The sequence below is a fragment of the Puma concolor genome, chromosome D4, assembly GCF_028749965.1.
Source record: "Puma concolor isolate L17-30 chromosome D4, mPumCon1.1.hap2, whole genome shotgun sequence".
Taxonomy (NCBI): Eukaryota; Metazoa; Chordata; class Mammalia; order Carnivora; family Felidae; genus Puma; species Puma concolor.
Window position 1 is genome coordinate 83,118,241 of NC_141679.1, and position 26,326 is coordinate 83,144,566.

General features: G+C 39.7%; 1 protein-coding gene across 5 annotated transcripts in view; it reads right to left on the reverse strand.

Annotated features, from left to right (window-relative positions):
• The window catches only part of STRBP (spermatid perinuclear RNA binding protein), a 94,311-nt gene that overhangs the window by 62,532 nt on the left and 5,453 nt on the right, over positions 1-26,326 (reverse strand). For all 5 annotated transcript variants that reach the window (XR_015243044.1, XR_015243043.1, XM_086683974.1 and 2 more), the window contains exons 2-4: positions 11,295-11,463; positions 6,949-7,169; positions 343-508 (exon numbers count right to left, since the gene is read on the reverse strand). Coding sequence is in view for 3 of the 5 variants with exons in the window: in XM_086683974.1 (XP_086540100.1) it covers positions 343-508; positions 6,949-7,169; positions 11,295-11,297 (390 nt within the window). In the remaining 2 variants the exon portion in view is untranslated. The remainder of the gene's footprint in view (positions 1-342; positions 509-6,948; positions 7,170-11,294; positions 11,464-26,326) is intronic.

The following is a 26,326-nucleotide window of genomic DNA, read 5'->3' on the forward strand; positions in this document are numbered from 1 at the left end:
TCTCTAGTTGTCTAGGCTCTTTTTGATCTTTTCTGCATTATACCACCCCTTCCAAGAGGTTTACAATGCTGAGAGACCTAGTCTGAAAAACATGAAGCCTCTGAGCAAGGCACACCTGAAAAGTGAAGGGCCATCTTAATCCGATAAATATATCCTGAGTGCTAACCAGCAGAAGTTTGTTTTAAATGTGATGGATGAGTCACTGACCCAGAGTAGCAGCATTCCTTTTGTCTGTACCCTACCCTTTACTATTACCAATTTCTTATCATTGATTCCATCAAGTCACTACCTGTTTTCACCTTTTTACAAATTCTCCTAGAGGTGCAATTAAACTGTACTCACCTGAATCTGAATAGGAAGATTATCTTTGACTGTATTTAACAGGGTCTCTGTGGGTTTGTCTTTGCACATTAAAACCAGCTCCAAGTCCATATCATCTTTAATCAGCAAGCCTTTTGCAACCAGGCCAATCCTCATCACACCACACAATGTCCGACCACCTTGATCCCTAAAAATAAAAGTCTAAATGATTACTTTTACAACCTATTTCTCAAACTATCACTTAATCATCACTTGGCTTCCTGGATATTCATATGATCAAAAATTAAGTCTCGGATTTAAGACTAATAAAGTATCTATCTTCCCTAAGGAATCAATAGGGAGCATATCTCATACTACAGATCTTTTAATTCTTTATTACATCTATACTGCTTATTAGCAAAGTCCTTAAATAACATTTTTTAAATTATTTTTAAACTTCCTCCTTTTATCTTTTTATTAGTAATTAAAGAATTTGTGAAAACCTGTTCACCAAAGTATACTGAAAAAGAGCATCAGGGTGGAAATTTAAAAGACCTGAACTCTACTCTTAGAGCAGAGTAGAGCCTGCTGGCTCATTATCCATAACTGCAAAACAGCTATCAGCTACATGAGCTTCTAGCTGTATCATTCTAGGAATCCACAAAAGATTATGGGGAAAGCAGAATAATGCAATGAAACTAAAAAGCTGAGGAATGAAGGAAGAAACCGAAGATATTCTGCCAGTATATGCATTCCAAATCCGGCTGTGGCTAAAAGAACAAACATTCAAAGAACATAGTCATGAACTAGTGCATCAAAATAATATGAACATCAATCCTTAATTTTAATACTAAAAATCTCTTATTGGTTCATTTCCCATATCGCAAAAATGTAGCTAATGTTAGCAGTCATTCAACAAGTAAGCCTTTGAGAACAGAAAACATACTAAAGGAAATCCAATCTCCCCTGCTTCTGAGGCTTACACTGTAGTTAAGTACAAAAAGTAACCTGCTTAAAAGGGACAAACTGTGTGTCACAAACTCTGATTTAAACTTCACAACAAGTTTGCATTTAAAAGACAAGGAATGTGAATCTCAGACAAGCTAATTGTTCAAGTTCAGAGAGATGGTAAAACACAAAGCCTGGATTCAAACTTAAGTTGGTGTAATCACAACACTCGGATTCTTTACATTGTTACGGTTGCTTACCAAGTTCAGAGAAAGAAGAGGTCAAAATTAGAGAGGTCAAGCAAGGCAATCTGAAAGTCTGACTTCAGCAGTCTTGATACGGTTAAAGAGAGAAAAGGTCATTCTGGCTAGGGCAGAGAATCAGCAGAGTGGAGAGTGGAGAGTGGAGACTGGAGAGTGGAGAATGGAGACTGGAGAGTGGAGAATGGAGAGTGGAGAGTGGAGAATGGAGAGTGGAGAATGGAGAAGGAGAAAGGAGAAGGGAGAGAAACAAACTGTGGCAGTAGAAACAAGACAGGAAGTTATAAATAATCCAGACTGGTTAAGTGGCTGGCACACCTTCGAGATGCAATAAACATTAAATCAATAAAAAAAACTGTAAGGGTAGTATGAATACAGAAAGAAAAAGGGTTTTAAAGCAAGTGATCCCGCCAGTCAGAGTGGCCAAAATGAACAAATCAGGAGACTATAGATGCTGGAGAGGATGTAGAGAAACGGGAACCCTCTTGCACTGTTGGTGGGAATTCAAATTGGTGCAGCCACTCTGGAAAACAGTGTGGAGGTTCCTCAAAAAATTAAAAATTGACCTACCCTATGACCCAGCAATAGCACTGCTAGGAATCTATCCAAGGGATACAGGAGTACTGATGCATAGGGGCACTTGTACCCCAATGTTCATAGCAGCACTCTCAACAATAGCCAAATTATGGAAAGAGCCTAAATGTCCATCAACTGATGAATGGATAAAGAAATTGTGGTTTAGGGGCGCCTGGGTGGCGCAGTCGGTTAAGCGTCCGACTTCAGCCAGGTCACGATCTCGCGGTCCGGGAGTTCGAGCCCCGCGTCAGGCTCTGGGCTGATGGCTCAGAGCCTGGAGCCTGTTTCCGATTCTGTGTCTCCCTCTCTCTCTGCCCCTCCCCTGTTCATGCTCTGTCTCTCTCCGTCCCAAAAATAAATAAATGTTGAAAAAAAAAAATTAAAAAAAAAAAAAAGAAATTGTGGTTTATATACACAATGGAATACTACGTGGCAATGAGAAAAAATGAAATATGGCCTTTTGTAGCAACGTGGATGGAACTGGAGAGTGTGATGCTAAGTGAAATAAGCCATACAGAGAAAGACAGATACCATATGGTTTCACTCTTATGTGGATCCTGAGAAACTTAACAGGAACCCATGGGGGAGGGGAAGGAAAAAAAAAAGAGGTTAGAGTGGGAGAGAGCCAAAGCATAAGAGACTGTTAAAAACTGAGAACAAACTGAGGGTTGATGGGGGGTGGGAGGGAGGAGAGGGTGGGTGATGGGTATTGAGGAGGGCACCTTTTGGGATGAGCACTGGGTGTTGTATGGAAACCAATTTGACAATAAATTTCATATATTAAAAAAAAAATAAAAAAAATAAAAAAAATAAAGCAAGTGATCCAAATAGGAAATTATTTGATATTAAGAAGAGAGTCCATCGCCTTTGATTCTTTCTTCTTCTGTATCCCTGTCCTCTCATCTTCTCATTCTCCCCAAACTAGTAATAGTGATGAATTCTCCCTCCACAATCACCCTCAAACAAATGCCTTCAAACTAGCTTCTTTTCAGGCTCGAAGTGCCTCTCACCTAGACTACCTCAATAACCACCTCTTCATTGGCCTTAACGACTAACTTCTGTCACCTCCAATCTACTATAGACAGTACACCACTACCAGAATAATCTTCCAACAGCACTGCATGGATGGCACTTTGCCTATTTCTTTCCAGGTGTCCCACTGAACACTTAAGTAAACATTTAGCATCCTGGGAGGCGACTGAGAAGACAACATGACTTCCTGGTCCAGATTCTGGCTCTGCCACTCACTATGGTGACACTAGGTAAATTACAAATTACCTGACTCTTCTGAACTTACTTTCTCATTTGTAAAACAGAAAAAAAAATACCTTCCTTACAGAGTGGTACTAAGAATATCATGTAATTTAATGTAAGTAATGAATTTAGCCCAGATCCCGGCATATATTAATAGCTCAATAAACAACAGCTATCATTCCCTAAATGGTCCCGATGCTTTCTCACACCTAGATCTTTGCTGAGATTTTTTTCCCCCTACTTTTCAGCTGCTTGCAGAAAGCCTAGCCATCCTCTGAGCCTACTGCAAATGCTACTTCCTTCATCAAGTTTTTTCTGGTCCCCAGAACCAGCATACAATCTCTCCCTGATCTACACAGTCACAGAAATTTGAGACAAAGATGCTAAGAAAACTGGACCTGTGGTCCAACAGATGAATAGGAATCCTGACTCCACCACACACACTCATTCACTGACCTAAAGCAAGTTAAAGTTTGTTAATGATTCTGAGCTACTCTTTTCATATGCAAATTTGAAGCAACTGAAAATTCTATAGTAAAATGGGGGCAGAAGAGGGAAACGATAATCACAGAGACTAACAGATTTGTCATAACATAATGTGAAAAACGGTCTGGGTAACTGGCACTCAATAAATGCGAGCCATTATTAACTAACCACTATTACTTGCTACTTAAACTCTATATCATAATTAGGATACGCTTGGTCTTAGGCAGAAGACAGCAAGACTGAGCAGAGAAATGAACTCCAACTTTAGTACTGAATTTAAATATAGGAGATATTGTAAAGCAAACACAGGGTATTACTTAACATTAAGAACAGAGCCCTCATATTCCTAATAACATAAATAGTGGGACCTCTCTTTGACTTTTGAGTAGTCTGTAAAACGAGCACACGGCGGGGCGCCTGGGTGGCTCAGTCAGTTAAGCGTCTGACTTAAGCTCAGGTCATGATCTCATGAACTGTGAGTTTGAGCCCCGAGTTGGGCTCTGTGCTGACAGCTCAGGGCCTGGATCCCGCTTCGGATTCTGTGTCTCGTTCTCTCTCTGCCCCTCCCCTGCTTGCACTCTTTCTCTCAAAAATAAACAAACAGTAAAAAAAAGTTTAAAAAAAAGAAAGAGTACACAGGTACAAGCTGCTTAACAGTGCCTGGCAATAGAAGGTGCTTAATAAATAGAAGCTAGCCCTCACCCACTTTGGTGCCCTCTATAGTAATTAGCATACATCAGCAGCTCAATTCGTGTTTATGATCAGAAAACAGCTCTGTTCCTGGAAGATGTGCCTGCCTCTGTTTTATACAAAATAAGGATCCAAACATTCTGCACTCCCTGAGCTCTACCACATGGGAGGAACTGCAAAAAGTGCTCAGCCTGGGATTGTTCACAAAAGGGAAAGACTTTACAAAGACAGTCAAGAGTACCCACACATAGAGCTATATTTACAAGTCCAAATGAAAATGTGGAGCACATTATCTTTTAAAAACTTTTAAAAACACAGTGACCTGATCCAGTTAAGCAAAAGTCTGCTGGAACACTTTTCAAAAGTCTGTCCAGCCTTAAAAATAAACAACGGAAGAAGTAATAAGAAGGCCTGAATTCCAACAATAAATGAAACTCCACTTAAAAATGGGTAAGCATCTGGGGCACCTGGGTGGCTCAGTCAGTTAAGTGTCCAACTTCAGCTCAGGTCATGATCTCATGGTTCGTGGGTTTGAGCTCGGCATCAGGCTCTGACAGTTCAGAACCTGCTTCAGATTCTCTGTCTCGCTCTCTCTCTGCCCCTCCCCTGCACGCACTCTCTCTCTCTCAAAAATAAATAAACTTTTTAAAAAAAAATGATGAATCGTCTGACTCTTGATCTCAGGGTTCCTGGGATAGAACCCCACATTGGGCTCTGCACGACAGCCCAGAGACTGCTTGCGATTCTCTCACTGCAAAATGGTATGGGGCACCTGGGTGGCTCAGTCGGTTGAGCATCCGACTCCAGCTGAGGTCATGATCTCACGGCTCCTGAGTTTGAGCCCCGTGTCGGGCTCTGTGCTGACAGCTCAGAGCCTGGAGCCTGCTTCAGATTCTGTGTGTCCCTCTCTCTCTGCCCCTCTCCCACTCATGCTCTGTTTCCTTCAAAAATAAACATTAAAATTTTTTTAAATAGATAAATAAAAATAAAATGGAAAAAAATGGCAAATTTTGTTATACACATTTCATCAAAATTTTAAAAAAGTTTTTGAAAGGGCATAAACACATTCCAAAGTACAATTTAAATATGGAGTGCAATGACTATTGCACAGAGACTGGGGCTAGATTACTGGATTCTATTACTAATTGACATAAGCCTCAAAATTTGGAAGTATCTACTTTAAAACCGTAATATACAAGAAAAAAATTACTGCCAAGAACCTTCAAACTGACAAGGGTAGGACTATACACAATGTAGACATTACCTGCAAAGAGTTAACAAGGTTAAAGAATTATGTGGTTCAACTGAAAACTGAAACTGATTACCTTGCATCTGAAGATGAAAAGGTTACACTGTCAGTGAAGAAAATCAATTTATCAATACTTGCCCACTATTCTTTATCTATTTATCACTTTTGTTTCTTTGTTTATTTCAGAGAGAGCGCGTGCACACAGAGGGAGAGGGAGAAAGAGAATCTTAAGCAGGCTCTGTGCTCAGCGTGGAGCCTGACACAGGGCTCAATCCCACAACCTTGGGATCATGGCCTGATCCAGAATCAAGAGTCAGACGCTCAACCGACTGAGCCACCCAGGCATTCATCCTCTTATTTATCTAACACTTAGAAATGAAAGCTGAAGAAAAAATTCTATAACCTCCATGTTCAATTTATAAGTTGCAGCCAAAGCAATGCTCTTAATCCTATAAATACAGTAAGTCAAATGAGCTTCTCCTTTAAAGTAAATCATACTCATTCCAATCATAATGACACTGCTCAAGACAAGAAGCTTACTATTACGGCACACAGAGTTCCATGATCTGATTGCAGTTATCCTACGGCTTCATCTAACTCATCTCTTACTACAACACTGAGAATACTCTGCTATAAAGCTGAAGGCTCTGGATCCCATTAGTCCTTCATTCATTCCTCAAATACCCAATGAGCATTTACTAACTGCAAGACACTGTGCTGAACACTAGGAATCAACAAGGTAGATATGGTCAAAAATACATTTAGAACACATTTTCCTGCATTCTCTCTTTTCCACCAGGATTTTTAAATACCTTTAAAAAAAAATGACATTTTATGATTTCCCCAGAGACCCAAAACACAACTATTTATTTCTGAATTTAGGAGGCTAAGCCAACACATGAAAAAGGTGACATTTCATAATCTCCAGAAATGACAGTTTTAAAGGGCTTGGTGCACTCTCAAAAGGCATCCTGAACAAGTCCATCCTCTCTTTCTGGTCTAATTATTATTCTTTTCTTGCTTTCGTTTCAAATGTAACTCAGAAAAATTCCACAAACATTTACTTCCTTGTCTACGGTCATATAAATGAGAAAACCTAAACAACCTAACATAGCCCAGTGGAAGAGAACCCTGAGCTTTTCTGAGCGCTGCAGTAAAGCACCACAAAGGTCAGGCCACACTCACTTGGAATAGGTGTCTACGGCCTCATCCTTCTTCACTTCTGTCTCACCCTCTGCTTTTGTGCCTTTATTTGTTTCATCAAGCCAATCTGAGACATGTTTAAGAGCACATTCAACAGTAGACACCATATTCTGAACAGCTTCAAGTTCCTCTGGAGATGGATAGATTGTTGAATGTTTCACCATTACATGGCGATCATCATTGGCAAAAGATCTAATAGATCTCTGTCAGAAGAAGAAAGAAAACAATTACTTCAATACAAGGAATATTACCTGAAAAGTAGGATATGCAAATATTGAATATTTAAGTCAAATCATAGCATTAATTATCAAACTACTGTGAAACAATTAATGTTGAGACAATAAAAAAATTGCACAGGAATATGAAGAAAAACCTCATTCTACTAAACCACATCAGAAAATTAGAGATCCCAGGGCACCTGGGTGGCTCATTCGGTTAAGCATCCGACCTTAGCTCAGGTCATGATCTCACAGTTAGTGAGTTCAAGCCCCGAATTGGGCTCTCTGCTGTCAGGGCGAAGCCCACTTTGGGTTTTATGTCTCCCTCTCTCTCTGTCCATCCCCTACACCCTCTCTCACTCATGCCCTCAAAAATAAACATTAAAAAAAGAAAGAAAGAAAATTAGAGATCTTTCCTTCATGTTTTGGCTAAGATTCATCCAGGTTACTCTTGGTATAATGCACATTACCGTTTACCTCAAATCTAGTGTTTTGAATACCACTTCAAAAAAGGTCATCTGTATCACACATCATCTACGAGAAACAGATACTTCTTAGCTTTGAGAAAGTATCTAGAAATGCATGATGGTGACTCATGATAACCAGTCATTCCTTTCCAAATTGCTGAGGACTTTGGCACCTTAAAAAATTGAGATTTCATAATACAGTAATAATATAAAATACAAAGTTAATGTGTCAACACTATAGAAAAACTATGGATCACATTAGAAATCTATTTACTGGGCGCCTGGGTGGCGCAGTCGGTTAGGCGTCCGACTTCAGCCAGGTCACGATCTCGCGGTCCGTGAGTTCGAGCCCCGCGTCGGGCTCTGGGCTGATGGCTCAGAGCCTGGAGCCTGTTTCCGATTCTGTGTCTCCCTCTCTCTCTGCCCCTCGCCCGTTCATGCTCTGTCTCTCTCTGTCCCAAAAATAAATAAACGTTGAAAAAAAAAAAAAAAGAAATCTATTTACTATTTGGCATTGAAACCTCTGGTGCAAGGCCTTGATTTTTTTTTTTTATTTTATTTTTTTTCAACGTTTATTTATTTTGGGGACAGAGAGAGACAGAGCATGAACAGGGAAGGGGCAGAGAGAGAGGGAGACACAGAATGGGAAGCAGGCTCCAGGCTCTGAGCCATCAGCCCAGAGCCCGACGCGGGGCTCGAACTCACGGACCGCGAGATAGTGACCTGGCTGAAGTCGGACGCTTAACCGACTGCGCCACCCAGGCGCCCCAAGGCCTTGATTTTTAAAATAGATTTGTAGGAGACATTCCAAACTCCAGAAGGGGGAAAATATATACTGCAAAAGAATCAACTTCCCAAAGTAATTTACAAATGTATTACATTCTCAATCAAAATCCCCTCAAGATAGATTTACTTAATACTCAACAAAAATCATTTTAAAGCTCCTTTGGGGGGAAAAAAAAATCAATGAAACCATCAAGAAATATTCTACAAAGATGGATGAGTGGTATAATTACACCAAAACAAAATATCAAAAATTTAAAAAGCAGTAATTGAAGTGACACGCTGGCCCAGAAATCAGTGGAGCAGATTAGAGCCTAGAAATAGAATGAATTTCATGAAAATTTAATAGACTATATCCTCCACACTCATGACTCACACTTCCAAAAACTTTTGAATACTTCCAAATTTACAAATACCATGAAGACACTTGTAACAGTACACTGCAAAATGAACAGGGATAAGATAGTTCAGTTTCCATAAAGCCCAAAGTATTCCATTTAAAGGGTGGCTATAGTGTCTTTATATGAACTTTCATGTGCTAGATGATAAATATTTTGTTGGGTTTTTAAAAAAATTTTTTTTTTAACATTTATTCATTTTTGAGAGTTAGAGAGAGAGACAGAGCATGAGAGAGAGGGGCAGAGAGAGAGGGAGACACAGAATCCCAAGCAGGCTCCAGGCTCTGAGCCATCAGCACAGCGCCCAACACGGGGCTCGAACTCACGGGCTGCAAAATCATGACATGAGCTGAAGTCGGACGCTTAACCGACTGAGCTACCCAGGCGCCCCGATAAATATTTTGTTTTAAAGGCTACCACAAAATAAAAAATTCCCAATTCTTTATCAGTCCTGTCTCTTTTGTTTTGTTTTTGAGTATTAATGTTTAAAAATCATACTAATTTGGACACTAGTAAATACTATAGTATTACTGTCCCCTATAAAATGAAGCAAACTATAAAGGTAAATAATCCTTTGAAACCCTCAAATATAATAAAAGGATGAAAATCAATCACAAAGCTTTTTTTCTAGATAAAAACCATTTCTGTCCAGATTTTCTCCTTGCTCAAAGTTCACAACCAGTTTTCTAACTGGAGCCTTTTCCCACAAAGAAATAAACTTTTTCATCATTTCTTGAGATTTACTCTCATATCCCTAAATAAGTAACAAGAAAACAAAACAGACCTATAACAAATTGGAGACGCTAAGTTGTTCTAGGGATAAATTATTAAATTATTTGATTTGCTCTTTAGACAAGAAGAAATTTACTAATTTTTTAGTTCTGGATGGCCGCAGGCCATGGGAGGTAGATGTTAACTTGGGATCTTCTCTGTTATTTAGTTGTAGGGTGAGTTACTAAATTACTTAGCTAAATTACTCAGTCCTCCATACTGGCTTCACCTTAACAAAATTACATATCGCTACATACCACAAACCTTTGGTGTTTCCCTCACAAATAACATAGACTGGCAATGTTAAATCCAAAATCTTAAATCCATGAGTCTACTGGATGTGACAGGACAAGCAGCATGAAACAATGATGAATGGAAGAATAAAAGGTAGGACAAAAAAAAGGAGGGGGCATCTTATTTACCCTAACAAGGTCCAAATGGATTTGTTTAAAGATTTATACATTTAAATTGGAAAAGAACTATGCAGAAACAGAAAGTTACCATTCAGATCTAAGATCTAAGAAGTAAAGCAATAGCACTGGAAAACACCTACCAACCAATTAAATTACTACACCAGAAAACCTAAATTTAAAATGAATAAACTAGGAAAGGAATTTTTTTTATTAACTATGACAAATAATATTAAGAAACATATAAATTGTAAAAATATCAAGACTATAATAAATAAATGAGCTGAAGAGGCAAATATTTCATATTTGAGAAAACATCAAGTTCCAGTGTCCTTTCTTACATCTCAACTAAAACTAAATGACAGAGAAAATCCCAAGTTAACATTTGCCCCACCATCCAGAACTAAAATATTTGGAGAATTTCTTCTCTAAAGAGGAAAGCAACTAAGTTATAATCCCTAGAACAAATTTTTTAAAAATTAACTAACACTTAAAAAAATACCATCAGGCTTGCTAAACAACATATTTCAAACATACTGATGATTAATATTTTTGTGCTTTTTCTCCCACTTATAACATCTTTTTTAAGCCTTTTCTCACTTATACTTAGGGAAAATATTCACACAACATCCTCCAGAACCAAAATACTAGAGGAAAAAATTCAACACATTTTACCAGTTAATACACTAGGCACCAAAGGTTACGATCTCATTTAACATCTCATTTGAGTATGAACTTCCCACAAAAAGCAAGGTTTCTTGAGAGAAGATTCAGTGCCCCCAATACACTCAAAACTTGATCCTGTTACTCTGAAAGCATGTGGGAAAAGGTGACTTTTTGAGTTCAATACTCAAACTTCATAAACTCCTACACCATTCACATCACTCATTAAAGGACTGGTTCAAGATTTTTAATTTCCACTGGAAAAAACTAAACTTCAGAGAAAAGACTAGTGAAAAATTACATAATTTCAAGTTCAAGGTCACCTAAGCCATCCTTCTATCAGTTTGCTAACACCAGTTTTATTAGAAAATATTATTTATGAGTATTTAATAATTTATGGCCTGAAGGCTCATGGGGCTCCATCTTGTGGTTTAAAGGGTTCATAATAAATCTGAACTCATTGGCTTTGCTTAAATAGTGGAGTGCCATCTTTGTCTGATGCACGAGAGCCAAAATGTAACACCATTGTTTTTTACTTGCCCTCGTTATTAACATTTCCGATTTTAAACTAATTGGAATTTATTAGAACTAAATTAAGGAAACATGAGTAATACCTACCATGGTTTCCTATAGTGTTTTAGCTTCTTTTTCCAGTCCTTTCCCCACTTTCTTGTCGTCTTCACTAGACACTGTTTTGTGTGACAGTACCTCCTCATAAGCCTGAGTCCCCTGACAGCTCAGAGACAATATGGCAAAGGTGTTTGAAGATTTATTCTCTGGAATACACCTGCAAGACAAAAAGCAAAACAATTTTTCAAAAATGCTTATTTACAAGCAGTTTCATATCTGAATGTGGAGCTTATAAACATGCGTATTGACTAAAAAGAAATAATCTTTATAGAGGAAAATGACCTCATTTCAAACAAAAGCTAAATGTATCTTCTGAAGGCCTGGGGCCTAGAGCCTAAGTGATATGGCCAAAAAAGTAACCCCCCTGGTAGCCACAGTGTGGCAGCTGGCTGACTCATACTCAGTGAGATAAATACATTAACAGACACAGATTCAGTAAAGAAGTGTTACCTGAAGGGTGGCTCAGTCGGTTGAGTGTCCGACTCAGCTCAGGTCATGATCTCAGGGTTCATGAAATTGAGCCCCGGGTTGGGCTCTGTGCTGACAGCACAGAACCTGCTTGGGATTTTCTCTCCCACTCTCTCTGCCTGGCCCAGGCTCGCTCTCTTTCTCTCTCTCAAAGTAAGTAAACTTAAAAAAAAAAAATTTTAAATAATAATAAAATTAAAAATTTTTTAGAATAAAAAATAAAGAAGTACTACCTGAAAAAGTACTACCACTACTGGTGGCAACAATGTTGCAATTGATCATAAGACTTTCAATTAGAGATTGGCATTAGCCACAGGGCGCCTGGGTGGCTCAGTCAGTTGAGCGCCCGACTTCAGCTAAGGTCATGATCTTGTTCTAGTTCATGGGTTCGAGCCTTGTGTCTGGGCTCTGAGCTGACAGCTCAGAGTCTGGAGCCTGATGTGGAGTCTGTATTTCCTTCTCACTCTGCCCTACCCCCACTCATGCTCTGTCCCTGTCTCTTAAAAAAAATAAAATTTTTTAAAAAATTAATGGGGCGCCTGGGTGGCGCAGTCGGTTGAGCGTCCGACTTCAGCCAGGTCACGATCTCACGGTCCGTGAGTTCGAGCCCCGCGTCAGGCTCTGGGCTGATGGCTCGGAGCCTGGAGCCTGTTTCTGATTCTGTGTCTCCCTCTCTCTCTGCCCCTCCCCCGTTCATGCTCTGTCTCTCTCTGTCCCAAAAATAAATAAAAAACGTTGAAAAAAAAAATTTAAAAAAAAAAAAAAATTAAAAATTAAAAAAAAAAAGAAATTAGCATTAGCCAGACCTACTCAAAAAGTAGATAATCCACCTGAAAATATAATACCACCATTAATTGAAACCATGAAGCTTTTCCATTTGATATTGCCATCAGACAGTACATGTTGGCACAATGTTTCTTCTTTAATCATTTTTAGGCCTAAAATTCAGAATGCTTTTTTGGCTCTGTTCCCCTAACTCCTGAGAGACCCTGCTCCCAGATTTTAGCCTATATGTGCTATTATGCCAAATTCCTCAATATTCACTAGATCCTGACTTCATTACCCATGGATGACTGTAGTCAAAATCCCACCGTATATTTCTGCCCAGAGACTTAATTACTATTACCCCTTTATTCCATCTTTATGAGATTTTATTCCAGATAAGGTAAAAGTAAACTCTTCTGAGCACTGATGAAATCCTTATAAATTATAAGCCAAGATGTTTAAAAAAAAAAAAAAAACAGACAGTAACTATCAAAACAGAACACATGATTACCTACGTGGATATCAGGGATATCAGAAATTATTTACACACCACAAAATAAACACAAAAAATAGCTTCCTCTTCATCTCAATATCTTTCCTTTAAATTTCCTTTAAATAAGGAACTTCCCCCACCCCATACTTTTGCCTGTAACAGTTTCCGAATACTATCAGTTGTTCTCTTAAAGAAAAACAAATCCTTTTTGAATTTTTGGGACTAGGAAAGTTATAGGTGTAACATAACACTCCCCAATACTGCACATTAAAAAACAAACCCACAATTTTAGTCAAATGATACTCAGCTGTGACCTACATGCAAAACTATTCATATCCTGTAACCAACTTCCCTGACTCCACAAAATCCACCTGAAATAACCTGAAGCTTGATTTAAAAAAAAAACAAAAACAAAAGATTATGTAACTGAACTCATCAATGGGGTTTACTTTATCACACATAACACACAAAGGAGAGAACACACACATGCTACAATTCTTAGGGTCTTTTCATACAAAGAAGTTAAGAAACATGATCCCATGGTAAGATATGTCTCAAAGATCCTTTTGTATACAGATCGTACTACACAAGTTAAGTCTGGCCATTTCCCATTCCCAACCCTACTCCACCATTCTAGCAGATTCAACCATTTAGTATTTAGCTGTGAATCCAGCAGCCAAAAAAGATTGCTATGTGTTCAGCTGAGAACTGATACAAAGTTCATGTGCTTCACTCTAAAAAAGTAAGGCCAAAAATTCAACCATATTAAGATGGTAGACTGAAAGCAGGGAAGAATGCTGAGAAAAAGCTGGGGCGCCTGGGTGGCTCAGTCGGTTAAGCGTCCAACTTCAACTCAGGTCACGATCTCACAGTGCGTGGGTCGGAGCCCCACATGGGGCTCTGTGCTGACAGCTTGGAGCCTGGAGCCTGCTTCGGATTCTGTGTCTCCCTCTCTCTCTGCCCCTTCCCCACTCACACTCACTCTCTCTCCCTCTCTCTCAAAAATAAACATTAAAAAAATTAATTGTTTGGGCGCCTGGGTGGCTCAGTCAGTTAAGTGTCCAACTTCTGCTCAGGTCACGATCTCATGGTTCGGGGGTTTGGGCCCCACATTGGGCTCTGTGCTGACAGCTCAGAGCCTGGAGACTACATTGGATTCTAGCTCTCCTTCTCTCTCTCTGTCTCTCCCCTGCTTGTGCTCGCTCGCTCTGTCTCTCTCTCTCTCTAAAAAATAAACATTAAAAAGAAAGGTGATGTTAGTGGAGAAACTGTGGATCACCAGTGTCAAAATACAGCATTCCTCAGTCATTTAGCACAGAGAGTAACCACCCTATGCATGCATCAAGCAGCTCGAGGAACTTCAGGACTTATAGCACAGTTCAACAATCCATGATAAAAGCAACGTTCTGCTGGTGCTGTAAAAGCAACTTAGAAATCGTCTGGCCCAACGCCACCCACCCCTCAGCTTACAAAAGAACTATAGATATTAAGGGCCATACAACTAATCAAGGACAAAGGCCTCCTGGTCCCAAACCAAACTCAGAGTCAAGAGTTTTTCTTAAAACAAAACAAAACAAACAAACAAAAACAATTAACAGCAGATAAAATTCTGGCCTTGAAATAAAAAAAACTCAACTTTGCCACTTAATAGCTAAGTGACTTTAGAAAGTTACATGACTCAGAAAATAATTTCATTTCTTTGGGTCTCAGTTTCTTTTATCTATGAAATGAAATTCTGCTACTAATTAATAAGGTAACATTTATGTAACTCATATTCTGTACCAGGCACTGTTCAAAGAGCTTTTCATATATTAACTCATTTAATCCTCACAACAATTTCAATTTACTATCTCCATTTAACACATAAGGAAACTATAGAGCATAAAGAGGTAATATAACCTAATTGAAAACACAAAGCAAAAGTACACAGTAAAGCCAATTTAAACCTAGACAATCTTCAATAATATTTTCACTCTAAAGGCACTTACACTTATGTTAGGGGCTAAACTTTAGCAATCTCAAAAAAATCTGTCTATGTGAATTACCAAGTCTATATAGCACACAGGCTTTTGAGCCAAATGGGCCTAGACTAAAGCACCTGATTTGCCATGTCACTTCTCTGAGCCAGAGGTTTTCCACGTGTGCAGTGGGGGAAATAGGATCTGCCTCAAACTAAATGAAAAATACCTAAGAGTATTTGCCAAACAGTACACGCTCAATAAATGGCTTTAGGAGGGAGGGGGAAAAAGCCCTCAAATATCAAATAAAACATTGTGTTAACACATGAGTTATGTATACATTTAAAAACAGAGCATAGAAAAATATTAGGTGTGCTCTACTTATTAAATAAGAGCAGCTTTATGAAGCAGGTGGAATGTATATGTATAAGCATGTGCATGTGTTTCACTTTTTTAATCAAGCACTGCTTTTTCTTTTTTTTTAATAGAGAAGGACAGTTACTATTCTTTTTGTTTAATGTCTGTCTGTTTTGAGAGAGAGAGAGACAGAGAGAGACAGAGAGAGACAGAGAGACAGGTAGAGGCAGATACAGGAGAGACAGAATCCCAAGCACATTCCATGCTGTCAGTGCACAGCCTGACACAGGGCTCAATCCCACAAACCGTGAGATCATGACCTGAGCCAAAATCAAGAGTCAGATGCTTAAACTAAATGAGACCCCCCAGGTGCCCCAGCTACTGGGGATTTGAGCACTGCTTTTTCAAACAGTGGATTTTTTTCAGAGTTTCAGGTTTATAGAAAAATTGGGTGAAAAATAGAGAAAATCCTATGTACCCCTTCTCCATACCACACACATACAGTTTCCCTTATTATTAACATCTTACATCAGTGTGATACATTTGTTACAACTGCTGAACAACCAATGTTTATGCAACACTATTAAAGTCCATAATTTACATTAGGGTTCTCTTTGTGTTGTACATTCTAGTTTTGACAAATGTATAGTGACATGCATCCACCATTACAGAATCATACAGAACAGCTTCACTGCCCTAAAAATCCCATGTCCCACCTATTCAAACCCTCCTTCTTCCAAATGTCATATAGTTAAAATCATACAGTATGTAGTCTTTTCAGATTGGCCTTTTTCATTTAGCAATATGCATTTAAGATTCCTCCATGAGTTGACATTTCTTTTTATCACTGAATAATATTCCAGGGTCCGGATGGACCACAGTTTTTTATCCATTCACCTACTTTAGGACATCTCGGTTGCTTCCAAGTTTTAGCAATTATGAACAAAGATGCTATAAACATTCGTATGCAGATTTTTGTGTAGACACAGGCTTTCAACCCATTTGGGTAAATACCAAGGAGAACGATTATGGGATCATATGGCAAGACAATGTTTAATTTAGCTTTGTGAGAAACTTCCAGACTCTCTTTCATCCAACACAGTCGTACCATTTTACATCCCCACCAGCAGTAAATGAGTCCCTGCTGCTCCACATCCTCATCAGCATTTGGTGTTGTCAAAGTTTGGGACTTGAGCCCTTCTAATAGGTGTGCAGTGGTATCTCACTGTTGCTTAATTTGAAATTCCCTGATGACACAGGATGTTGAGTATCTTTTCATATGCTTATTTGCCATCTGTACATCTTTGGTAAGGTGGCCTGTTCAAATCTTCTACCCATTTTTTTTTTTTATTGGGTTGTCTGTTTTCTTGGTCTTTAGTTTTAAGAGTTCTTTTCATTCTCTTAATAGTCTCTCGTTGAGCAGAAGTTTTTAATTTTAATGAAGTCCAACTCATCAACTTTTTCTTTCATGGATTACACTCTTGGTGGTGATGTTACATCTTTTGTAACTGACCTTGAAAGGTAAAAGGCTTTGGGGCACCTGGGTGGTTCAGTCAGTTAAGAGTCCCACTCAGGCCTCAGAGGCTCAGGTCATGATTTCACAGTCATGAGACCGAGCCCTGCATCAGGCTCCATGCTCTGCTCTCTCTCTCAAAAATAAATACACTTAAAAAAAAAAAAAAAAAGAAGAAGAAGAAGGATGGGGCACCTGGGGGGCTCAGCTGGCTAAGAGTCCAACTCTTGGTTTAGGCTCAGGTCATGATTTCATTCATGAGACTAAGCCCCATGTCAAGCTAAGAGCAGAGCATAGGGCCTGGTTGGGATTCTCTCTCCTCCCCCTTCTCTCTCTGCCCCTCTGTCCCTCTCAAAAATAAACAAACTTAAAAGAAAGGAAAAGGATAGGGCACCTGGGTAGCTCAGTTGGTTATATGTCCAACTCTTGATTTCAGCTCAAGCCATGATCTCACCGTTTGTGGGTTCGAGCTCTGAATGGGGCTCTGTGCTGACAGTGCGGTTCTCTCTCTCTCTCTCTCTCTCTACCTTTCTTTCTGCCCCTCCTCTGCTCACCCATGTGCTCACTCTCTCCCTCTCTCTCAAAATAAATCAATAAATTGTAAAAAAAAAAAAAAAAAAAAAAAAAAAGATGGGTAAGGTAAAATTAGAAAAAGACCTCACTGATACGCCAAGATCACTTTAAGATAATGAGATTCACAAGCAAATACATATGTACTAATTAACTGTCTATTCTGTACCCAGCACCATGCTTGGGAATACAACAGGGTATGAATCAACTCAGACACACAAAGAGCAAATACTCCTCCCCCAAATACCTTCAAATAAACTTTCTCTACATGGTGGCACTGAGTTTATATATAATACTCACACAAAAAGAACACGGAATTTCAGGAGTGCCTGGGCGGCTCAGTTAGTTAAGCATCTGACTTCAGCTCACATCACGATCTCACAGTTCATGAGTTCAAGCCCTGCATCAGTCTGTTTGCTCTCAGCATGAAGCCTGCTTTGGATTCTTGTCCCCCTCACACTCTGCCCCTCCCCCACACATTTTCTCTCTCTCTCTCTCTCTCTCTCTCTCTCTCTCTCTGTCACACACACACACACACACACACACACACACAAATAAAAATAACACTGAATTTCACAACGTTCCTCTGGAAATTCTCTTTTATTTTCTACATAAAAAAGGTACATTAAGGAAAAACCAAAAAACCTACAAATTACATATACCTAGTCCAAAAATCTAGCTTTTCATCCTACCCAAAATACCTAGAATGATGGAAAAGCTCAATCCCACCATGTCATTTGAAGCCTTGCAACACTGGGCTCAGGTCAAAAGGTCCTTTATCAACTAACAGGGTTTGTTTTTTAAGATTTTATTTATTTTTTAAGTTTATTTATTTTGAGAGAGAGAGAATCCCAAGCAGGTGCCATGAAATCAGCACAGAGCCCAATGTGGGGCTCAAACTCACAAACCATGAGATCATGACCCAAGCCAAAACCAAGAGCCAGACGTTCAAGTGACTGAGCCGGCCAGGCACTCATTCCCAACTAACAGTTTAAACAAGAGTGGTACCCATGGCTACAATCCTAACATAGAATGGGCTGTAGGAGGGGCGCCTGGGTGGCTCAGTCGGTTGGGCGTCCAAATTCGGCTCAGGTCATGATCTCACGGTCTGTGAGTTCAAGCCCCGTGTCGGGCTCTGTGCTAACAGATCAGAACCTGGAGCCTGCTTCGGATTCTGTGTCTCCCTCTGTCTCTGCTCTTCTCCCGCTTGTGCTCTGTCTCTCTCAAAAATAAACATAAAAAAAAAAAAAAAAAAAAAAAAAAAAAAGAAAAAGAAAAAGAAAAAAGAATGGGCTGTAGGAGCTAGCTATATTGAACCAGTACACTTTCTGAATACTTACTGTCCCTGAGCAAGATGAAAAAGATGTTAGCAAGTAACCAGAGTGGTAACAGGAAAACATCTCCTCAGTGAAACAGACACCAGTCCTTTCCAATCCTTGACAGAACAGTTACATTACAGAACTGTAGCCACCCAGTTAGATGGCTTGTTTGGTGAAAGAACCAATAGTTTAACGCATCTCAGCCAGTCTTTATTGAGCACCTATAATATGCCAGCCAATATTCTAGGCTCTTAGGATGTGGCAGTGAACAAGACAGACAAAAATCCCTACCTTTGTTATTTAAGAGCAGAGAGGGAAAAACAACATAGCCATAAGTACAAAACTAAGTAAATTAAACAGTACGTTAGAAGGTGTGAAGTACGATGAAAAAGAAAGAAGGGGGCAGTGCAAGCGCATTAAGGCAGTATACGAGGGGAAATGCAACCTTGCAGATGGTCAGCCCTTACTGAGGAGACAGCTGAGCAAAGAACTGACGAAGTAAGGGAGTCAGCCAAGCACACATGTATGGAATGAGCATTCCTGGCAGGGAAAGGAAGAATGAGGTGGAGAACTAGGAGCCCAAAGTCAGCGGAGGGCCAGAGAAGGATAAGCAGAGGGAGAAAAGGGTAGCAAGGACAGAGCGGTAAGAGTGAGGACCAGATCACTTAGGACAGAGGATGACAAATGTTTTCTTTAAAGGACTAGATATTAAATAGTTTAGGCTTTTCAAGCCATAAGGTCCCTACCACTCAATTCTTCCTTTGCAGTGCAAATACAGCCACAGATAAGATGTGAACAAATGAGAGTGGCTGTGTTCCAATAAAACTTTATTTACAGGCACAGATATCTTGATTTCATATGATGTTCACCTCACAAATATCAATTTTTTTTTTATTTTTTAAGGATTTAAAAATATAAAAACCATTTTAGCTTGCAGGTCATACAAAAACAGGCAGTAGGCCAAATTTGGTCCGTGGGCGATAGTCTGTCAGCTCCTGAAACAGGGGGTCCTTCTAGTTACTTTAAAGACTGTGGCTTTCACTATGAGATGGGGAACCCTTACAGGGTTTTGAGCAGAGAAGTGATAATTATCAGACTCATATTTTTATTTTTTTTAATGTTTATTTTGAGAAAGAAAGTGCGTGCTTGCACAAGCAGGGGAGGGGCACAGAGGCGGAGAAGAGGGAGAGAATCCCAAGCAGATCCCACACTGTCAGCACAAAGCCCGACACAGGGCTCTATCTCATGAACCTAGAGATCATGACCTGAGCCGAAATCTAAGAGTTGAGACGCTTAACGAACTAAGCCACCCAAGTGCCCCTTTTAAAAGATCACTGTGACTGCCATGTGGAAACACATAATAGAGAGGACAAGGGTGGAAGAATGGAAACCATTGGGAAGTTAGTGATCAGAGTATGTGTATGTTCTGAAAGGAAAGATGACAGGACTTAGCAAAATGGATGTGTGAGTGTGAGGGAACTGGAAGCATCAGGACCAACATCAAGATTTTTGGCCTGAGCAGATGAGTTAGGAAAGGTGCAAGAAGAGCAAGCTTTGGGATTAAGATCAGGAATTCAGCTTTGTACATGCTGAATCCCAGACACTGATCAGATATTTTAAGTAGTCAACTGGGTATCAACTTAGAGTTTAGAAGAGAGGTCTGAATCAAGATATAAATTTGGTAATTTTCAGGATAAAGGCAGAATGTAAAGCCACAAGACCACCAAGAGAGTAAGTATACTAATGAATGGGAGAGAGCAGAAGGAAAGAGGCACAACTACAGTCAGAGAAGAAGTGGCCTGATAGGAGGTAAATAAAGTAGGACTGTGCTATCCTGGGGGTGCCTGGCTGGATCAGTTGGTAAAGCAAGCAACTCTAAATCTCAGGGTCGTGAGTCTGGTCCCCACATTGGGTACAGAGATTACTTAAAATATAAATAAACAAACAAACTTAAAAAAAAAAACAAAAAACTGTGCTGTTCTGAAAGCCAAGTAAGGAAAACTTGTAAGACAAGCACTTTGAATTAAAAACAGGAAAAGGGACAGAGCATGAAAATGGAAATCCTGAGTTCTGCTCCTTGCTTTACTACAAAGGATGCTTCTAACTCAAAGATACCTGTATTCTCAAGTCCCATATACTACAGTATCGAGTTTTGCCGTGTTTTACCATTTATAGGAACTTATCCTCTCCTACACTATTCTCTCTCCACTCCAGCCCTTCTTTATGGGAAAGTTTACCTAGAAAATATCACGTTCCCCTCCAAAACCTTCAATGACTAATCATTACCCAAGCAACCGGCATTCTATTCATCCACTCTGTGTGGCACCAAGGTCCTCCATAATACAACACTAATGTAATTCATTCCGTCCTTTCTCTCACCACTGCAGTTCCAGCCATAATGAGAATAATGACCCTTCCCCCAAACACCTTGCAATGTGCTAGCGCTAAGCTTTAAGTTAAACGTTTCCCTTATGTGGACTGCAACCTCTACTCCACCATGAATTTGTCATTGTTCTATTTATTCATCAACTGTCCCATCTCAAATATAGCCCTCCATGAAGCTTTATCCAGTGCTTGAGTTGAATATAATTCCTTCTTTCTTTGAGCCATCCAGCATTTTTTCAACTTCCTAATACTCAGCTTCAGTTATTTTTATCACAAGCTCCTGAATGAAATAACTTACCTTTATCTCCATAGCACCTAGTACAATGACCTGCACTCAAGAGAGGCTCAATAAAAATGTGAATTCAACCCCGGATTTATCTTTCCTTAGGGAGCACCTAACTGAAGAATCCAAGAAGTTTCCATCTGAAAGGTCACCATCTCTTCCCTTATCTCCATGGGAGATCATCATCTCAGTCATCATCACAGTGACTTACAGGGAATTTCTGACTCTTCCTCCATAAGGACAAATTCTATTATTTACTTGACTTATTTCACCCATCTTGGATTAATTCCCCAAACCCTCTCCCATTCCTTCAGGACTTTACTACTTAGCTCACTGACACACAGTCAACCTCTACTCCTGGCATAATTCTTAGCAATTTCAATAACCACAGAGATGATCCTTCTAAAATTCTGGACTCTCCATTCCTTGTTTTCCTTTCCCTGCATGTTTTCATCTTCTTTCCTACTTCAGACAACCACTCTCCACCAACGCCGGTAATCCCCTAATCCTACCACCTTTCACGATCCCTCACCCTTTTCATGCCCTCACTTCTATCCTTATCCAACTGAAATTACACAATCCATTATGTGTCACTCATTTACATCAGCAACTCCCTTTGTTATCCTCTCCCGGCAAAACTCCAACTCTGCTTAAATCCAACTCTCCAGGTTACGACAAACGGATATGACTAGGGAGGAGAAAAAAACAACAACACACAATTGTGTTTATTGGTTGTTTTCTAAATTCATGATCAATCCTCAAAAGGCCCAATAATCAACAGTTCTCAAACAGTGATGGTACTGCAACCCTGTGGGATTTGAAAATGTGAGGTAGAGTTTCCTGGTTTTCACAATGACTAGGTGAGTAATCCCAACATTGGGTATCCTGGGATGCTAACCATCCTGCAATGTCCAAGAAGCCCCATTGAAAAAAATAAAACTCATTCACTTTATTACTGATTATTTCCAATCTTCTCTTCTCTTTTCAAATGCCTGTACCTCCCTCCCATATCCTCACACGACTGCTCATCCTGCTTTCTACTTCATGCAAAATACCAACCTGCATCTTTTCCCATATATTGTTCTTCCTTGTTACTATGAATGAACTGTTCCTATTGCTATTTAATGGAGAGCTCTCAACTCAAACCCTCCTACAACCCATCCCCTTTTGCCTACTCAAGAATATAGCTCCAGTAATCACTCCCTCTGTTCTCTGTCTCGCATAACTTTCCTTGATCTCTAGCTCCCCACACCCAATTCTCTGCCCCTTTTAAAGCAGAATTCTCTGATTACACTTCTGTTTCCATTTCCTCACCTCCCATTCTCTCTTAAATTCACCCCAATCAGCCTCTCACACCAATGCTCTACTGAAACAGTTCATGCCGAGGTCCCCTAGGACTCCCATAGTGTTTAAATACTGTGAACAATTCTCAGTCCTCACCTCAGCTGACCTCTCAGCAACAGGTGACACAGCTGACTGTTCCCTACTCAAAACATTTTACTTCCCTTGGCTTCCATCCAGTACTCTACTCTTAGTTCTCTTCCTACTTCATAAATTACTCCACTGGCTCCTTTCTTTCTTATCTCCAGAGCCTCTGACTGCTGGAATGCAGCTGGACTCAGCCCTCACACTGAATCCCTTCACCACTGTACCTGCACTCATTTGGCAATCTCACTCAGGCTTGAGGCTTTAAATACCACCTATACACTGAGGGCAACTGAGTTTATATCACCCTTAGTTCTAGACTTACACTCAAATACATAATCAACATATCCACCTGGATGTCTAATAAAAGTTTTAAATATGCCCCAAATTAATTCCTGACCCATCCCCCCCCAAAAAAACACAAAACTTTACTTTGCTCCTTCCAGTGTTCCCTCTCTCAAGAGAAGGCAACTACTCCTTCTGATAGCTTATCTCAAAAAGAGTCATCCTTGACAGCTCTCTTCCTGCCACACCCCACATCTAATCTATCACCAAATCTTTCACCTTTACCTTGTTCTCTTTACCTAGAGCAATAGCATCCACAGTGTTCCCTTTAAAATTTAAATTAGGTCATATCATGCTTTGCTCAAAACCTTCCAAGGGCTTGGTCTCTGCTTAAACACCTAACGGCCTACAAATCCCTAATAATCTGATTCCCCTGAACTTCTTGGCCTCCTCCCCTACTGCTCCCCCTTCACTGTGTTCCATCCACACTGGTAGCCTTGCTGTTTCTCAAACAAGTCACACATTCCCCTCCTCAGAGCCTCGACATTTGCTATTTATTATCACAGATATGCACATACCTCTTTACGTCTTCAGTTGTCTTCTTAAACATCCTTACTACGAGCCCATCCCTGAACATCATATATAGCATAGCAACCCCTCCTCCAGGACTTCTCTGACCCTGTTTATATCTCTCCATAGGATTTATCACTGGCATATCTTTGCTTACTCTTTGTTTTGTACACCTAGAGCAATGCTTGGCACAAAGGAGAAACTCAAATGAATTTCTCAAAATAATTTTTTCATACAGCATCATAGTCAATGTTCACAATCCCCTGAAAAGTAGTAAGATATGGAATTAATGGTATAATTTATTTTATAATCTTTAAAAATATGAAAGCACTGGGGCACCTGGGTGGCTCAGTCGGTTGAGCGTCCTACTTCCGCTCAGGTCATGATCTCAAGGCTTGTGAGTTTGAGCCCCGCGTCAGGCCCTGTGCTGACAGCTCAGAGCCTGGAGCCTGCTTCAGAGTCTGTGTTTCCCTCTCTCTCTGCCCCTCCCCCACTCATGCTCTGTCTCTCTCCGTCTCAAAAATAAATAAATATTAAAAAAATTTTTTAAATATGAAAGCACAAATATACAAAAATGTTAAATAATTTGTCTATGATCATACACCAGCAGAGCCATCTCTACAACTGGCATTGGGTCTCTAGCATTTTCCAATTCACATTACTGTGGCCATGAATAAATCAAAGAGCAGGTGTATATTTAATTTTGCACGGTAATCTTTAAAAGCTCAGCCTGGAGTGCCTGGCTGGCTAAGTTGGTGGATGTACAACTCTTGATCTCAAGGCTGTGAGTTCAAACCCCACACTGCCTGTGGAGCCGACTTAAAAAAAAAAAAAAATTTTAATTAAAAAAAAATTCAAAGCTCAACCTGAAATCTAGTCCTTCCTTTATACCACAATCAAACATGAAGTAGTACCTAACTGTACATGCCTCAGTGGCTATTTATTTTCTTCCCACTAAAAGGCTGTGATAGCATCAGGCTATTTGAAATTTACATATCTTATTGTGACAATTCTGATCAAAAGGAAAAGGGAGCAATGAATATGCCAAGAAACAGTTAAGTATTCAAGTATTCTCTATCCTTCCATGCCCAACGCAGCACACTTAACTCTGAAGGGTAAGCCAGCACCTTGGTAAACAAGCTTCAAAGGGTATCTTTGGTTCTCAAAAGACTTTTTGTTGCCGTTGTACAGAACAGAGCATGGCAAAGAAACTGTATCTGGAAAGAGAATGGACATGATTATTTTTCTTAATTAGTTAAGCTTGCAAAACCACCTCAGAACCTGCAATCTAGTTATAAGCAAACAGTCATTTGGTGTTTTAAAAATCACCAATTTTAAAACAAATAGAAGTCATTCTTCACCTTGGCAAAATAAACAATTGGTTTAGTCTCAAAAAAATGCATATCTTCACCAAGTATTATGTCAATACAGAAAAACTTTTCATATGTAACAGTACTAAAAATTAAGAAACAGATTAGATCTTTTAGTAATATAATAATTTAATTTCTAGACTCTTGCCAACACTCATTCTCCTCTTTCTGGCATCCTCTGCCACAGTTGAAACTGTGTATCTAGGTCAGAAAAGACAAGTAGCTTTTCAGAACAGTTCAATATCTTTGGCACAAGTGTTGATATTATAATTCAATCCTTTCACAAACTCCTTTTAAAATACACTATGATGGGGGCGCCTGGGTGGCGCAGTCAGTTAAGCGTCCGACTTCGGCCAGGTCACGATCTCGCGGTCCGTGAGTTCGAGCCCCGCGTCGGGCTCTGGGCTGATGGCTCGGAGCCTGGAGCCTGTTTCCGATTCTGTGTCTCCCTCTCTCTCTGCCCCTCCCCCGTTCATGCTCTGTCTCTCTCTGTCCCAAAAATAAATAAACGTTGGAAAAAAAAAATTTAAATAAAAAATAAATAAATAAATAAATAAAATACACTATGATGTAAATCACAAGATTAGTACTGTACAGACAGTAGTCTAATATTTAAGAAAGCCACTGAAACAAATACTTTAAAATGCTAGATTTAGAAAACTGATACAGGGGCGCCTGGGTGGCTCAGTCGGTTAAGCGTCCGACTTCAGCTCAGGTTGCGATCTCGCAGTCCGTGAGTTCGAGCCCCGCGCTGGGCTCTGGCCTGATGGCTCAGAGCCTGGAGCCTGCTTCTGATTCTGTGTCTCCCTCTCTCTCTGCCCCTGCCCCGTTCATGCTCTGTCTCTGTCTCAAAAATAAATAAAACGTTAAAAAAAAAAAAAAAAAGAAAACTGGTACAGGTCGTGAGTTTGAGCCCCACGTTGGTGTAGAGATTACTAAAAAGTAAGCAAATAAACCAAAAAACAAAACAACAAAACTGATAGAGGTAATGAGCTACAAAACAATATAAGGTAGGCGATACAATGTAATTCATATTAGAGCAATGGGTTTAGGGTAAGAAGATCTGCCTTCAAATTCCAGCTCTGCTACTAATAAACTGGCCAATTTTGAACAAATCTCAACCTCTCTGAGCCTCAATTCCTTCAGTTATAAAGTAAAAGGGTTAGACTACACCTAGATTACTTTTTAGGTACTGTCTTTAAACATGATTCTGTAATAAAAACAGAAATCTACAAGTACATTTTATATGAGACAGATTA